General features: G+C 35.4%; 2 protein-coding genes across 4 annotated transcripts; one reads left to right on the forward strand and one right to left on the reverse strand.

The window, feature by feature from the left end:
* Positions 1 to 17: 17 nt before the first annotated feature.
* On the reverse strand, positions 18 to 6,872 carry LOC108777455 (rho GTPase-activating protein 44). Of its 3 annotated transcripts, XM_018544367.1 has the most exons (10): positions 6,248 to 6,872; positions 5,028 to 5,181; positions 4,194 to 4,479; positions 3,764 to 3,988; positions 3,310 to 3,607; positions 2,993 to 3,232; positions 2,032 to 2,843; positions 1,778 to 1,953; positions 1,454 to 1,501; positions 18 to 1,372 (listed from the first exon to the last, which is right to left on the reverse strand). In XM_018544367.1, exons 1-10 carry the CDS (start codon positions 6,298 to 6,300, stop codon positions 1,070 to 1,072), a joined length of 2,595 nt encoding a protein of 864 aa, XP_018399869.1. In that variant the 5' UTR covers positions 6,301 to 6,872; the 3' UTR covers positions 18 to 1,069. The 3 variants fall into 3 exon arrangements, with proteins under 3 accessions (XP_018399869.1, XP_018399868.1, XP_018399867.1); XM_018544366.1 differs by having other exon boundaries at positions 18 to 1,501; positions 1,778 to 1,950; XM_018544365.1 differs by having other exon boundaries at positions 18 to 1,501.
* A 908-nt stretch (positions 6,873 to 7,780) lies between these two features.
* LOC108777404 (UNC93-like protein MFSD11) lies at positions 7,781 to 16,372 on the forward strand. Its single transcript, XM_018544277.1, has 2 exons — positions 7,781 to 7,882; positions 15,080 to 16,372. Exons 1-2 carry the CDS (start codon positions 7,796 to 7,798, stop codon positions 16,370 to 16,372), a joined length of 1,380 nt encoding a protein of 459 aa, XP_018399779.1. The 5' UTR covers positions 7,781 to 7,795.
* The last annotated feature ends 1,779 nt before the right edge of the window (positions 16,373 to 18,151 follow it).

Below are 18,151 nucleotides of genomic sequence, written 5' to 3' on the forward strand. Positions count from 1 at the left end.
TGACAAATCTCTTGTGCGTGCGTGTGTGTGACATATGTATATGCATACACAATCTTTCTTATTCTGATAACTCAGGATCACGAGTTCATTGCATTGGAAATATACCGTGATTTAAACATGTAAAAATTAATGTTTAATTATATTAAAAGTCGAATGTTGGGTATATTAACAATAATTCAGAGTCGAATATCAAGTTGTCAAATATAAAGTAAGATACGTTCATTTCGGCGTTTTGTAACGATTAACAAACAATCTTCACTAATAAATATCACCCGTTGATTCATTTCCAACATATTGATCATGTTGGTCATTTCATACCTTAATTCGTTTTTCTATCAATGGACGTATCGATTGCAAATTCGTACTGTAAGTGAAAATGTTGTCATTTAACGTTTTGCGAGTTGAAGTTTCACTCCTGTAATTATATTTTCACGTATATTACACGCACTGAGCTTTGTGCGCTTGTTGAATGCTTATAGTGGAAATGCGAAGTGTTCTTACTCTTAAATTCGTTTTTCCTTATTCGCAATAAGTATAAAAGTCGATAGTAGTAGGCTGCAAAATATTATAATCGATTACGAAATTAGATGTTTCTAAAACAGTTTGGAAACGACATATACACGCGGCATATTAATAGCTGCCGAATACAAAACGCCTTTAAAATACGTACTCTGGTCTTCCTCTCGTTTTCATACAATGGCAATTGTCAGAATGCTCTTCTAAGAATTATCTTGCGAATTGTACCGGATATAATAAGAAATCGTACAAATACGGAGATCACGGAAAAAAATAGAGTAACTCTGTCCGAATCTTATATCAAACCTACAAAATAGTCGCCTCATTTTCAATCACCGACGAATGAACATTATTTCTTTACATAAATACGATCACGATGTGTTTCCATTCGATCGAAGATTTCCATTAACTTTTTACAATTCTTATTCACTTAATAAACTTTGTCAGTGACATATTGTCATGTGCAGAACTTTTTTATCCGTAATAAATGGATGAATTCTCGAGAGTCTCAAACTCAAGATCGCAATTGTCTCTTGTTTCGTATCGTGCTCCGCTAAAGATTGGTGCTTTCCTGATCCGATTTAGGCCGAGCGGTAGGCGGCGGCGGAGGCGGCGGTTGCGGCCTCGGCGGTCGCTGGTGAATCCTCGGTGAGGCTGGCTTCTGTTGCGGCGACTTGAGAACCGTCACCACCGTATTGGTCTGCGTTTGGACATCTATAATATTACCTTCCGATCTGGTACGTGCGTGCGCCTTTGCCTGCTGTTCACGCGGTGCGTCTGGTCTCTCGGGCTTCTCTGGACGTTCAGCGCCGTATAACGACATTGATGACGGTCTGCTACCCACGCTTGGACTTCTCTGCAAGTTCGAAGTTGCCGTGTTGCCAGTGCTCTCGCCCGGGATGACGTTGTTCCCCCCACGCACTTGTATTATACTGACCTGCTGTTTTTCCACGGAATACATATGAGCCCGTTCCAGCGTTAAAGGCTGTAGACGATTTAAGAGAAAAGAAGACTTAAGAGTTTCGTAGATTATTATATAATGATATACATAATAAAGAATGCCATTAGAAAGCATATATGCACGCGTGAGAAAGCTTCAGATCAATTGCGGTGCAGCTTTTATTTCACATGTAGCTTACGTTATCTCAAAATGTAATATCCAGGCAGTGTTATTTGTTGTCCACCCGTAGTAACTACATTTATAAATAATTATCATATATCTGTATAGATAAAACTTTAGCTGCGCTAAATTACTACTCACCCCTGGATCAGTTTCTAGATTATCGTTAGTGGAACGTGGTTGTTGCCTTATGAGACTCGATGGACGAATTAAACCGGGCGGTCGCTCAGGTATCGCCGGTTTACTGCTTATTCTTTCATTCGGTGTTACGTTTGTATTATTCTCCGACTTTTTACGTAATTCAACTTCTTCTTCTGCTACAATTAAACACATATATTATCATAATCAAATGAAAAAATCAACGCATCAAAATAATATTTTAAGAAATATTTTACCTGTTGTGTTATGCACAATATTCGTTATACTTCTCGGTGCTGCGACTGGTCTTTTCCTTTCTAACGTGGTTGGCTTCTCTGTAGGCACTGGTTTTGGTCTCTGCACTATAGTTTCATTATACTCCATTTCTGGATGGTTAATGTTGCTAATTATTTTAGCAACACTTGTACTATCGGATGAGTTTCCATTTGATTTCTCCTTTGCACTCGGTACATTTATTTTTGCATCGTATTTCTGCTGTTCTTGGACACTTTTATCTGTTTCATTAAGGATTTCACTTTGGTGAACGACAATTTCCTGCAAACGTTCGGGATTATCGGCAGAATGAACATTCATCGAAATCAACTCTGAAACTGACTGTGATTTCGGCTCCATCTCTGAATGCTTCTCGTGTATATCTCGTTTTTCTACGTTGCTTTCATGTCTTATCAATTCGATATTCACTTCGTGTTTTTGACTTTTATACGTTGCTCGATTCAGAGTGGACGTCAAGGCTCTCGGTGGTTTGTCTGGTGTCGGTGGCGGTTTGTCGTGCCGATCTGGAGTATTGCCGCTCGGTGGTGTTGGTGCTAATTTATTCTTTCGACGTGCTGCTGGCTTCGGGCTGCCTTGCGTTGGACTTTCGCCGTGATCACTAAGACTACTGTTAGACACACAGCGGCGCATACCGGCAGTCTGATGTTCTGTATCATTTATGATGCCGATTTCTAGATCACGATCAAAATCCACTTCGCCGGGGAAGAACCAATCTGCATATGTAACTAATTGGTCTACTATAAGACTAGAGTTGTTTGCTGTACTCATGTTCATCCTGCAAATATAACAGAAGCATGAGTAGTTTTCCTAACAGCACCGTGTTAATCATTCATTAAAACGTTCTAATACGAATGCACACACGCACACACGCACGCACGCACGCACGCAAGCACACACACACACAACAAAGAAAGAATTGCTTACACTATTGTATTTGTGTCCTCTTGCGGACTCCAAATTAGATTTGGTGCGATGACGATAGCGATGTTCTGTGGCGTCATTTTATTTACATCTTGATTCTTCGTAAGCACAGCTAGAAACTTAATTAAAAATCGCAAATTTTCCAGGTTCGCCGGTGGTAACTTATGTAATACTTCCCAAAGAGCTCGTAATCTCATGTCGCTGTGCGAGATTTTTGCAGCAGCCATCCATTCGGGATACAATCTGCATAACCATGATGTATAGACGTTATATTGTGCACAGTGATAATTATTAATATCTTGATTGAGTGTAATACTTACTTGTACGTCAATAAAGGCTCCGGTAATTCCCGTAAATATGATTTTAACGCGCCGGCAATAACATGCGGGTCTTTGTATTCAAGGGCTGTCGTTAAAGTGAGACAGCAGGCATCGAGACTTAACTTGATTCGTCGTGATTTCGAGGCAGCGCCAGCTATTCTGAAAAGACCTTCTTCCTCTATACCCAGTCGCAGCAACGCGGATACACACAATTGTATGGGTAGTGCGATTTTTCTGTTTGTTACTCTAAGATGTTCTTCAAGAGGATATCCATAAACAGGTTTCATTTCATTGTCATCTGTAATTGTGATTATAGCATAAATATCTTACGCTTTTATTCACACACACACACACGTGTTGTATTAATTTACTATGATTTTATATATAAAACCAATTTGCTGTAATTCTAATGTAAATATAAAAGCATTTTTATAAAATTAAATTTGAAACTTACTAATATAGCATTCTAATCCAGGTATAAGATCTTCAAGACAATGCAATGCACTTTCATGATATGCTCGTTGAAGTTTTACATATTGAATAATCGTCTGAGCTAGTTCAGTCTCACGTGACATAAGCTGAAACATCTCTGCTGCTAACTGATCTCGGCATTGTTCAACTTTCGATTCGGCATCTTCTAAGTCTTCCCTCAAGTTTTCGATCTTTGTTGCACCTGTACCTATATAAAGTGTAATATAAACCTTAGCTATTTTCAATAACAATTTTTCAAATCTAGTATAATACATTTCAAAATCTTTATAAACCGCTTTGTATATGTAAAATAAATAAAAAAATTTCATAATACAATATATCAAACAAAACAAAAAAAAAGGCAAAAAACTCGAGAATGTCTTAGTCATGATTTAAAATGTAACAATCATTACCAGTACTATGTTTAATTGCTTGAAAGTATCTCGTTCTGGCACTGTCCATATCCATAGTAAGACGATGCAGATTTCTCTTATGCTTCAATATATTTGGTACGTCAGTCTCTAAAATATGTTGCAGCGGAGCAGCCACATATTGTTCGACTTTAGCCTCATGTTCCATGGCTTCGTTAGCCAGTGACATCTGCACTCGTCCACATTCTACCAGCGCAAAACTCATGAGGCCGTCTTCGCCGGCATTCTCCAACATAGTTTGCCCGAGTACATACTCGGGGCATTTTTTCTAAGACAAAAGTTTAGCATGTCAGCAATCATTTAATGAAGTATTTTAATCTAGACTTCGACAAAATTCCATTTTTTACGTTCTTTTAATATTTAGAATCTCAAAAATAAGTTCCTAAAAGCTTTTATCGATATTCATGAAATAATAAATATGTATGTATTTTTAAGTTGTAGCGCACAGATCATTTAATGCGCTTTTTTAATGTACTCAAAAGTGGCTGTTCAAATACAGATTTAAATAAAATTAAAAAATAAACATTTCAGTTAGAAGAGAATTTGTTGTGTGGTCCTGGTATTGTTGATTAGAGATAAACTTTTATTTTTTGTACTATAATTGTATTTAAAATTTTAAACATATTATTTTGTCCATAAGTTTTTCTCTCAAAACCATATTTTTCAAGTCGATTGACATGATTTCTCAAAAATTACTGAACTTATTACGATGTAAACTTTTGTTTATATATAAAATACACGCTTGTTAGTTTGTTAAATATACTCCAAATTTTATATTTAATGATCTGAATTCTTAAATATGATTCTTATATTTACCAAGCGTTTCTCCTTAAGAGCTGGATCTTGCGTGATTGTTTGATTCGGTGGATTTCCGAGTCTTTTGTTGAGACAGGTGAGAGCTGCTCTAATCTGTTCAACATGTTTGTCAGCAGCCACTAGATCATCCGTTAGCACCTCTGTTTTACCAGCTCTGTTTGAATGAAAAATAAATTTTCAATGAGATATTGTATATTTGATAATACAAAGTCTTATCTTTTATCTTATTTAAAGTTTCTTTTATCACTCCTAATCTACCTAATATCCATGTAAATAATTCCAAAATCTATTTTACAATAGAATATCTTTTGTTTACAAGAGTATCTGAATGTTCTTTACTAGAATAGAACATGATATACATATATATCTGTCGATATTATATCCAACAAGAAAAAGATATGTCTACTTAATCAAAGTACAATTTCTTTTCGTAGCAATAACATTTCAGTGTATTTTAATTTATTACATGAAGGAAGAATAAAGTTTAGTTCGTGAACAGCCAAATTAAATGCAGGAAATGTAATATATACTTTCCAGTACTTATTAGGTATCTTTCAGAAAAAGACACAGATGACACACAGTATAACGTAATAAATTATTTAATCTTTGTTTAATGATGGCAAACAACAAGGATATAAGAATTTATGTTACACTGTGTCATCTGTATCTCTTACTGAAAAACATCCTTGTATCTATTTTTATCAATGTAGGTTAATTTTAATCTTCTACTTATTTTTCATCTTTTTCTAATTCTTAGGACTAGAAAAAGATAAAAAATTAATTGAACTAAGATTAAAATTAAACATTGGTAGAAACGAGTATGATATACAATTCAACATAGAAACATCGTTCTATGTTTCTTGGCACTCCATAAATAAAGACACAAAACAATACTCATATCAACTTGTATCACCAAATAAAAACACCTATGTGACTCATTACACTCTTGTTTGTTACTGTTAAACCAAAAAATATAATGATTCACTGTGGTATCTATAGGTGCTTCCCAGCAAGAGATACAGATGATACAGTGTAACACAGTGAATCATTACATCCTCGTTGTTTGCGAACATCAAACAAAGAAATAATCACTGTGTTACACTATGTCTATTGCTGGGAAAGAATCATGTGTCTCTAGCTATAAAGTAAATAAATAGGTAAAATTAGAAGAAACACAGAAAACGGTAATGCAAAGTGATGATTCCAACTGACTCAGGTACCTGGAGAAGGTCTGATCGGCGAGCTGCTTCACCCGGAAAAACTGCTTCTTCATGGTTGGCTGGGCGGACTTGACACTCGAGCAAAATCACGGCGACCTCAGGCGACCTATCGTCTGGATCCCGCAGGCTTTTCACACACCGACACCTTGCAATTCACGCTCACGCTCGTGCATCCTCCGCAACTCCCTCGCCGTGTTCGCGCGGTACCAGTGGAAGAGCGCGGGGCGGGCGGTTGGGAGGATTCTTCGTGTCACGACAAGGGCGGACGTCCGTCATAATGTTTGCATGATGATCTCACGGCCGGTGATGAGGATCGACGCGCTCGCGGTCGATCGGTTTTCGCACACCATCGATAAGATCCGCCGATAAAAGTCCAAGGTAGCGTTTTCTCGCACCCGGTCACAACGATGGGTTAGGTGAATCCAACTTTGCCGTCTCTCTCGTTCTCTTCCTCACTCCACTCTCCGCGCACCCTCTCTTTCCCTAAATTATAAGTAAATGAGGGAATAAACGTTCATTCACGTCAGAGAACGTCCTGATGCCCGGCAACGCCGTATAAATCGGGGTTGGTCAAGGTATAAAGTATCGGTGGAACCGTGGCGCTCTTACGTCACGTCAGTCGAGCGTTTTAAGCGTCCTCTTCGTCAGGAAACACGGGGAATCGCGGTTTACTTAAACCCGCTCAACGCAATCGATCAGCCCGAAGCTCGCTGCATCAGGCGACCGCCTCCCTGTGACTTACTGTCCTTTTTGGTTCGCTCCCTCCCTTTCTTCTTTCAGTCTCTTTTGTCGAATTCCTTCTGCAATAGAGCCAGACGATACGATTGATGATCCGTCAAACCCGCGCAAAAGTCGCTCGTCTCCAATCTCGCCCCTGAGACTCGCCCAAAAAGATCGATCGATCGATCGATCGATAGATAAATTTATTTTCTCTTTAATGCCCATTTCTACCAATGTAAATCACTTTTAATCATAGTTTAGCTTGCTGTTTATCTTTTTCTAATCCTATAAAAATTAGAAAAAGATTAAGAGTAAATTAAACTGAGATTAAAGTTAATCTATATACGTTACATTGATGGAACTGGATATATAAAACCATTATCACCCTAGTAATTGTACGATTCCGTTTTCCGATTAGTGATTGGCAATTACTTTTTTTTCAATCGCGCAAATCACAATCGTGCAATCGCTAGCGTGATTACGACTTCATATCGAACGGGACTCGATCATCGGTCAAGAATTGAGAGCGATCTATCGATGATCGATAGATCTCGTACAACTCGCCGCCAACTTCACGATGTCAGATGTTTTTTTTTTTTCTTTAGCAACGCGTACTTGCGCAGGCGGCTGCGCAGGTAACTGTATGATGTGTCGTTCACAGTCGCGCGGTTTCCCCTTTACCCATGTGGCGATCTGTCAACAGCAGTCAACAGTATCGGAGTCGTCGACGAGTAGTCTGCTTCGAGACCGCGCGCGAAACGCGAATCACTCTGGTGCCGTACACGCGACAGGTATACATACCGAAAAGATTGTCCCGCGACTGTAATCATGGATCGAGCCTTTTTAAACGTGATGATCCTCAGCTGGGGATTTATGCTGGTCTTCACCGCATTTCAAACGATGGGCAATGTAGAGGTGAGCGACACAACGCGCGCGTGATTGTTGTTATTATTATTCATATTATCATTATCGCTTGCGTCGGCGCACACTTCCGCATTTTCCTTTGCCTAGGCCGCGGTATTTGAAGGTTGAGAAATTCGAAGAGGACTGCGAGTAAATCCTTCAGAGTAAAAAAGAGTATATTGAAATTTGACGTTTTTGAACGGAGATGGACCGCGTGAAGATTGCACCGTTTTTCCTTCTCGTCGAATTCTTCAACATTCTCAATGGATTCGTTTCAGAAACCAAGTGGCGATAATTACATCAAGTAGAGACCTTTCTAGCCTTTTACAACAAAAGTAACGGAATGCGCGTCATATCAGCGACTGCGTCAGATCAGTGAATAATCTATTAGTGAATTCGGTCACTTGCATTACGCTAGATCAGTGCACATTAAGGTTGCTTTATATAAAGCATCTAAATGCAGCAGCATAATATAATCAACTTTGTCATTGAAATAATTATTTATATTTTATATAGTGTCCATTTCGATTAATTATATTCGACTAATAATAAGTCGATATAACATAAAAATATCTTTATTGTATATATTTAACCAAAGCTAAATGTAAAAACATAAATATTTTAAGCCTGGTTTCACCAAATATAGGATCAACTTTATAATCTCGATTTAATTTATACTCTTTAACTTTTTCTAATTCTAAGAATTTATCTTTTAATTTAACTTATTGTTTATCACATATAATAATTCTTAGATAACAAAAACTCCTGTACAATTCAAAAACAAACTCGGAAAGAAAAGGGCACTAGGAGTGAAGCGCAGATAACTTTACGCAAACGCCGATATGTATATCAAGCAAAACTTATTTATTGTAACAATTGTGCTTACATGTTTCGGCGTTTGCGTAAAGTTATCTGCGTTTGACTCCTAGAGTGCCCTTTTCTTTCCAAGTTTGTTATTGTTTATCTTTTTCAAAGAATTAGAAATGCACTAATTTAGTGTAATTAGTAACCAAATTTGTTGCAAGATTATGCTCATGCAAGTCCAAAAGTTTGTCGTTCGTCAGTCATGCGTTCGGCGTGTCCGCTTTGATATAAATTTATCATTAAATTTTAATACAGTAAGACGCGATGATGCGCAATTTGCGGCTACTTGTGAATTTTTACGGTCCGTCAATTTATAGTAAAAATTATAAAATCGTATCTTCTATTTCATGCAAATGAAATAAACATTATGCGATTCGAAAGACTTTGACTATTTCTAGAAAAAATGGTCCTTAAAATAGTCCTGAAAATGTTCCTTAAATAAAGCATCGCTAACGAAAGAAATTAATTATATTATACATAAGAAAAGTTAAATGTATTGTACATTTGTGTGTAAGATTAGAATTCTCGTTATGCAACGAAATATACATGTAATTATAGCTTTATCTGTGGTAAGAGTTGTGTGATTAAATGCATACATATACTTATCACATATTAATTTTCTTAGAAAATATATCACTTTGAAAGCAATTCATTAATTTGAAAAATATTACGTAACATAAGTAATCAAATTCGTAAAGAAATTTGCTTTTAATAAATAGTAAATCGTAATAAGAACTTTTCTGATTTTGAACAATGCATTTTTTTACAATGTTTGAACATGGAAGAACAGAGTATATTTACATGATCTTTCATTCAGTCTGACGCTGGCAGAGTTGGATTAATAGTATGATTGGATAATACTAGGCGATCAGCGTCGAGATCCCTTTTTTATGGTAGCTAATTCAAAGTGAAGGACTCCATAGCATTTAAACGTTCAAACACGAGCGATTTGTTTGAATTGCTTTCGCTTTTCCGCACGTGCCCATATTAATCTGAGAACGAAAACGTTCGAAATAAGAGCAGACATAATTTAATTTATGCCCATTCTACTAATACATATTAACTTTGATCTCGATTTAATTTACTTTAAAGCTAAAGAGTACGTTGAGTCAGGATTAATCTCTATAGTTTGTTCAGATTTATTATGTATACAATTATATATTTAGATCAATATGATTTGATTAAAAAACTCTAAAAAAATAAAAAATTAAATTTTTTATACAAAAAGAATTTTACATTAACCGAAGTCATTAAATATCAGAAAAATGTTTAAATAAAATATTAATAAGACGCAATAAATTACATTTTGAGTCAAATAAACCTGAATAGATTAACAGAATTAAAGTTAATTTATATTCATAGGATGGGGGAATGAATATTAGAAAAAGAGAGACAGAAAGAATGAAGTTTCTGAATATTTCGATGAACATTTGATGTCAACTTTATGTTTGGTTGTTATGAAGCAAATAAAATGTTCGTATTAGTCTCTAAAGTCCTAGAAAGTGCACGGATCAGGACATCGTGTGATTAGTCGCAGTTTAGAAAGTAGAAACAAAAGGCAAGAAAAGTTAACTGGTCACGATCGCCGTATCGCGATACTGGAACGCCTCTAAATTATATAGTATCATTATCGACTACTTTCGGCATTGCGAAACCGACGATCAGTGAAATACTCATTACATGTTATACAGCTTTTCCCCAAGGGTCAAACCATGTCTTGCTGAAACCGAAAAAGATTCAGACGACTGAAAACTATTCTTTTATGATATTTTAACGGTAGAGAGAAACATCATTGTCTTCCTAAAGTTCTGTTGCTACCGAAAGAATAACTTTGAAATATCTACAATATATATATGTATATATATGGTTATAAATTTGAAAATAATTTTGGATTGTTGGCTCTTACCGTAGGTAGGAATACCTCTCTTTCTCTTTTTTTATCTTTTTCTTTTATATTTAATGAATAAATTTATTTGTATTGTCTCTATAATTTTGTCGGATCTCATTTCTTTATACTTTTTTAATACTTCATTATTCTCTCCTGCATTATCTTGTTTGCGCAATTTGAGATTGTTCCTGAAGATATCATTTCAGGATCTAATGACATATTTTTGCCTTCATTCATTAATCTTGCATAACATTTGTTACGAATGTTTTCTAAATTTTGTATCACTATCTGAAAGAAACTTTACGTAATATATATAGGTATTCCGCGCGTGATATCGTAAGTGTAATCTTGAGAGTGCGGGAAAATTGTGTTCTGGCAAGCTACTGGTAACGTCTCTCAGTCATTTCTGCCATTATCTCCGTAATTCAGAAGTATCTTTGGATACGTGGTATCTGCGAAATTTTTAACAAACGCGCAGCGGAATAATTGATCGCTGCAACACGGTACAGCTGTCTTTGTTTGCTCGCGAATTCACCGGTCACTAACAATATCACATCCGATTAGCTTACAAAAATCGCAGATTAGTCCGATATTTCATATAGTGGCATAGCTTAGAATACTCGTGTTTTCAAAGTTCTACAATAATATTCTTCTCTTAAAGTTTTATAAATATTTTGAGAGAAAACGAAAGAAAAAATTATGAAATCACACCGTGAAAAGAAAAATTTAGATACATTCGATAATCTATCAATATTTACGCAACAAAAGAGTGAAGATTTCGAAGTGACTTCGGAATGATAATATTTTTTAATCAAGCTGACCTTTTAAAATATACTTGTCTTGATAAGTTTTCTTACCAAATAAAGTATAACTCGAGAATTTAAAATTAAATGCCTCTGTGTGTTGTGTGTATTGAATAATCCTATCCGACTTATCGGATTTTTCTTTATACGCGAAAATTTTATTATCGCATTGATAGCCTTATTTTGCTCGTTTAATTGGAAAAAATTCATCCATTTGATACGTCAGACTCTCTCTCTCTCTCTTTCAAGAACTGAGATATTAATTTCTTCTTTTAAAGATCTTGAAGATATTAATCCTCGATTGAAATTTCACAATTATTATTGATATCGCTTTTTGCAACGTACATACTAGAAGATGCAATTCACTATCTTTGTATATAATATAATTAAATCGCATTCAAATTTTTTAATTATTAACGCAATCGTCTTTTGCTTTGTTATCTCGGACCTCGTGAAAATAACATTTCTTCGAGCTAATTCAATGTCAATTTCTAGCGATATTGCACCCTATGAGATTGCAATCGAGTCATTATCATAAAATGGAGATTGCCCGTTAATCTATGACGTCGACACATCGTCATTGTAGTCTATTCGTAACTGATTAAATTATGTAAAGTATTCAGAATGAAACGAAGTTCTATTTTTATAAACAAAATTTCTTTTTTATACATTTAATCGCCTAAATTATTTCAAAACGTTTTAAAACTAGAATATTAAAAAACCAGTAAGCAAATAAACATTTTAGATTTGCTATTGCTTACGTTATTGTCTTACATTTTTCTGTATGTTAATTATGGCTTAAAGACCACAAAACGATGAGAATGCAGGATATCTATTATATCGAAGTTCTGGAAACGAACTGCCGACCTCGCTGAAGTGGCGAAAGAGAAAGTTTACCAACACAAAACGAAATTCATCCTAGACGTGCTCGATAAATGCATCCACCGAAACCTGTCAGAAACCGACGCAACCGGTTCCCACCAAATTCACTTTACGCTTCATGCGCCCTTCGCTGTATCGCAATTCACCGAGAGAGAATCATAATGACTTTGAATTTTCGAAGAAATTTCCTCATTGGATGAGATGTTGTCGAGATAATTTATTACTTCCAAAAAATTCTCGATCTCCGATAGCGCGCTCAGAGAAATATCTAAAACAGAAATGTCTTGTCAGTTGATACAGCCGTACAACGCAGTCTCCTTTCACTTTTAGGTACATGAATGTAAGAGACAGGAGGAGGAGACATCGTTAAATAACGTCAGTTATCTGCGATGGCACGTTCAGTAGTTTAAGAAAATAGACTTAAACTCGCAAATGGACGCTGCTGATAAATATGCATGTAATTAACTGAAATGTTTTGTGTGCGCAAATTATTGCAATTTACATCATAATGACTAAGACAAGTTATTAATAGATTATTGTAATGAATATATTGCGAAATTACAATATATTCATTATAATATTCTATTAAAATATATGATAATTATCGCGAAAGAGATAAGGATGCTCTTGCAGATAATGTACTCTTTTATATTTAAAACATTTATCTAGATAACAAAAACATGTTTATTTACCAAAAAACGTTCTTTGAAAAATATAGATAATAGACAGTTTACTCATCAAGGATTTGTAATATGTATTTTTGCAGACTTAATAAATAAAATTGCAATTTACGATCATTGTTACATTTTTAATGACATATAAATTGAATTTATTTTTATTAGGACAAAATTATTTTATTAACGTGTAAATAAAATTATTAAATACGACGTGTTCCAGATTTGCAACAATTTCTTTATCTTTTATAGATTACTTTCTGTATGAGATCGGAAATAATAATGTAAACGTTATGTAAACATCTATATAATCTTGCAATACCATCATAGATCTTATCGAACGCAGTTATCAACTGTGAATACTTGGCATCAGATTTAAAAAAAGCCGTTTTAAATGAGGCTACAAAGATATTTGTCAGAGAAATTGTTTTCTTACAGAATACCGAAAGGCTCGCTTGTTTGTTATTATCGCGTATTGACAACCGCTATCTTGACATAGAATACTGTATTTACGCAAGTACGACAAACATAGCTAAACTATAACACTTCTATATGTTTATCGAACATTACAAATATTTAATGAATCTATTTAATTTATCTAAGCAAATATATATATATATATATTATTCCACTGCATTTTAGAGAAATATATAACGATTGGTATGTTTCTTTTTACGTCACCAGAATTTATTTGAACTTACGGTTTACAAATTTTACAATGACGTTAATATTACGACGACATAATATGCACAAAAAAACAGCAAATAAAATGTTAAATGTTATAGCGATATGATTGTTGATTATTGACAATTTTCAAGAACGAGACGTAAAATAGTTTGCGGCAGATCAGAAATACGATGTAAAATAAGATTATACTTTCCTATATGTGAAAGTGTAGTTGAAACTGTGACAACATATTGCGTTTGATGTTTGACCGATTCGCTCCTAATACGATAGCAGTGATAGGTGAAATCGTGAATAACATGAACGTATTACATTACGAATCTTTTGAACATTGCCCAACTGATTAGATTAATTATAACGCACATTAATGATCCCCATTTGCTTCAATCAATTTGTTATACACATCTGCAGTTTTCTTATTGAAACTTATATTATTTTCTTATATACTGAAATCTATACTAATATTTCTGTGTGTGAAGCTTGTTTTATTTTAAAAATCGCACAAGTGATATCTCCCATCTGATAAATTCTGTCTAGAACATTTTATACATTCTTATCCTTTTTGAAAGATAAAATTGCAAATTAAGAGAACGGTTTCCTTTTATATTGGTAATTAATATGAAATTCTTGCTCATTAATTCCAGACATTTCTAATTCTTACAACGGTCTATCAAGAGAACATAAAGCAATGTTCGTTTCTCTATACAACATTGATATTTTGTGGTTATCCTTGACTGAGGTGTAAATATACTCCAGTTTTTATACATAAGTTTCTATAAATACAGAATAACCAGTTTGAATCCTAAAAGAGGATACTGGCGATACAATGCATATTCTGAAGCTTCGTCTTTTATTAACATTCTTCAAGTTCTTATCTGTTTCTCGTTTGGTTACTTAATTTCCATTTCTCTGCTACAAATACTATCGTTCGAAATATTTTTCATGCCATTGTTTAATGCTAAAATAAAATATATTGTGTGTATCAGCTTTATTTTAAAATAAAATCTAATATTTTGTATAAATGATAAACATTCCTAAAGGAAAAACTCAATTATCTTTCTCTCTCTTAAATTAATTAGGAAATATTGCTTAAAAATAAAAATTCTATATAAAACAGAGTTTCACATGAAGAAAAACTGTCTGACATGTAGCGCAACTATTACCAATTGACATTTCCAAGTCAGTTATCATGGATAAGTTGTCCAACCAACCTGTATGCATACAACACAATAGACAAATACATTATATGTATTTGTCTATTGTGTTGTATGTAAAACATGTAAAATACAAAATGTATATATAAATAGGAACTTGATGAAATATTGTTAAAAGTTTATGACATTGTTACAACATTGCGAAAAATAGCATATTAGAAGTAAACTGATCTTCTTGCTTCGATCTCTTTTGTTTACAGAAAACTGTCTTAAACAGCATCTCGGACGAATTTGAAGACTTCCATGGTAATGCTTATGTCAGCCTGGCCATAATCTATGCCATGTTTGCGACCTGCAACTGGTTGGCACCGTCCTATATTTCCGTGACAGGGCCACGTGTGGCGATAATTACAGGTGCCTGTTGTTATGTCCTGTTTATCGCCTCGTTCTTCTGGCCGCACGATGCTCTGTTGTACAGCATGTCCGCTATTGTCGGGATCGGCGCCGCTCTGATGTGGACTGGTCATGGACAATATCTAACAGAAAACAGCGATAACGAGACCATGTCACGAAATGCTGGTATATTTTGGGCGATTTTCCAAACATCGCAGTTCGTCGGCAATCTGTTCGTCTTCTTCATCTTCACGAAGTCCGAAATTGACAAGGAGCAACGCACAATCGTATTCAGCGTGCTAACTGGTCTCGCGGTAATCGGCACTGGGGTGCTGCTCGTACTGAGAAGATCGCCACAGAAGTCGTTATTGGGTGAGGCCGAGGGGGTGTCTAACGCTGACAAAGAACTGCGTCTGCCGGAACCAAGGCGTGAGAAACCGCTACTGGCCGCATGGAACGCCTTTTTGGATGCAATTAGGCTCTTCTTCACATTGAATATGCTGTTATTATCATTGACGTTCATCTATACAGGTCTCGAGCTTACCTTCTATTCCGGTGTATATTCTAGCAGTATTGGCTTCGTGAAGGCATTAGGTGAGGATCGCAAGAAATTGGTGGGACTATCCGGTATCTTCATTGGTGTTGGCGAGGTCGTGGGCGGCGCGGTCTTCGGCATTCTAGCGTCCAAGATATCTGGTAAATGCGGTGGCTGGCCGGTGGTACTCACTGGTCTGACCGTACATCTATTCGCCTTCATCAGCATCTTCTTGAATCTACCAAACGATGCGTCGTTCAAGGACACAGACAACATGGGCTACATTGAAACGTCAAAGATTCTCGCATTAGCAGGCAGTCTTGCTCTGGGTTTCGGCGACGCCTGTTACAACACGCAGGTCTACTCGTTGCTGGGCGTCCTATTCGCCAAAGAGAGCGCGTCAGCCTTCGCTCTTTTTAAATTCTGCCAATCTGTCGCAGCGGCCATTAGTTTCTCGTACAGCACTGAGGTGGGATTGCATGTACAACTCGCGGTGCTTTTCGTGACTATATTCATCGGTACGGGGGCCTTCTGCTATGTCGAATACAAAGTAAAAAAATCAAGGAACGAATCCCCACAGGAAATTGATCCAGCATTGGTCGACGCCACAAGCGGTGAAGATTGATAATGGTAGTTAAATGCAAATTATTTAGGTTGCAAAGATACATAGCGAGTTCGAGTGCAAATGAAATGCGTGAAAGCTCTCGAGAGATAACATCGTGGAAACTGCGTTGAAAGTAAAGAAATTCACGGTAGTTCAAACGAGCATTAACGTATACTATTTTAGTATGTTAATGATAAGATTGATAAGATATTCTTGCAAATATAAGTATTAGATGATGTATGAATCCTTCTATAATTAAAGACTCCTTACAATAGTCTATCTTAAACAAGGAGCAGTTGAAAATGTTAATTGCGTATTGTGTATTTTTATGATTTCTATTTTTGAAAATGCTATTGTAAGAAGTCACTATATATGTTCAGGGGCTCAACAATATTGTACGAACGATTAGATAGAGTCCCCTCAGGAAAGTGTTTAATAAACTGATTAAATATTCAGTATATTGAAACACTTTCGTAAAGGAGGATATCAAGAAATATATTTTCCGTCGAATGTTATCATAGTCTTCCAGTTTCTATATATTGTATATTTCTCAATCTATTTCGGAATAACTGTGTTTTAGATATTCTCTCCCTTAAAACGGTATCTTTATATATACAATAAGTATGCCAAATATGTATTTATCGGCGTCAATGTTCTCATTACGCTCAATTGTTGCGTCATTCACAGTTGAAAGAACGCTGCCTTAAAGACATTGATCTAATCAGCTACCCGATATTGTTATATCATAATATAAGATTTTCATCTTAACGAGGGATATAATCGATATAATTTTCTCTTTTTTCATCTACTCGGAAGCTGTGTAAGCGTGCTCTGCATGGCATTCATTGCAAGTTTCTTTTGAAAAGTTTTAATTATGCATGTTTGATTATGAGTTCAAGTTTGTTTTAGATGATTCTCGTACCAGTTTTGCAATGCACTGGGATTTTGTGACTAACTAGTCTGTAACATGAGTCCGCTACAAAAAGACTCGCGTTTAACTAGTCCGTAACGCAGTATATCGACTTTACGTCTGACCATATGTATATGCGTGTGTATATGATTGTATGTATGTATGCATGATGTGTGTGTTTTATGTACATATATGTATGCATGTATGTGGGCGCACAACAGTACGTGACATTTACAGCTCGAAACTCGATTGAATTGTTCGAGATCAGACTTAAGAATCTTGTTCCTTCGTTGATCGACGCTTACCTCAAGTGTCGCGGCGAATAGGTAGATTAACTGCGATATGCATACAAGATGCATTAAAAGTTGGACACTTTCCTCGCGATTTCTAAATAACAAGAATCAAAGATGTAAAATACAAAAAAATTAATAGGAGATAAAAAATTAAATCTTGTGAAATTCAAAATCACATCAAATTGAAATCATAAAATGACACAATTTGCTGTTAAGAGAGTTTTAAAATAACATTTTAAAATAATTGATAAAATAATTTAAGAAATTCTTTCGTCAAAATCTAATGACTTTTGTGTGAGACATCTATACATTGTAATATCCACGCATTTTATTCTTCGTATTTTATTTAGTCATAGACGTGTTGAATATATGTTTTGATAATGCATAAAAAGCGAGTAGAAATGTAGTAAATAATGATGAACTATTCTCTTGACAATCGAAATTCTATTAAAGACATTGTACTAATGAATATGTATACGAGACATCGTGATACTTTTAGAGAAGGCATTCCTGCCTCCATAATTTTCGCAAAGAGAAAGGGAATTTTGCGTGTAGTCTCTCTTATGCATATTACATTCCATAATACACATGTATGTG

Source organism: Cyphomyrmex costatus, unplaced genomic scaffold (assembly GCF_001594065.2).
Source record: "Cyphomyrmex costatus isolate MS0001 unplaced genomic scaffold, Ccosl1.0 scaffold43, whole genome shotgun sequence".
Classification (NCBI taxonomy): Eukaryota; Metazoa; Arthropoda; class Insecta; order Hymenoptera; family Formicidae; genus Cyphomyrmex; species Cyphomyrmex costatus.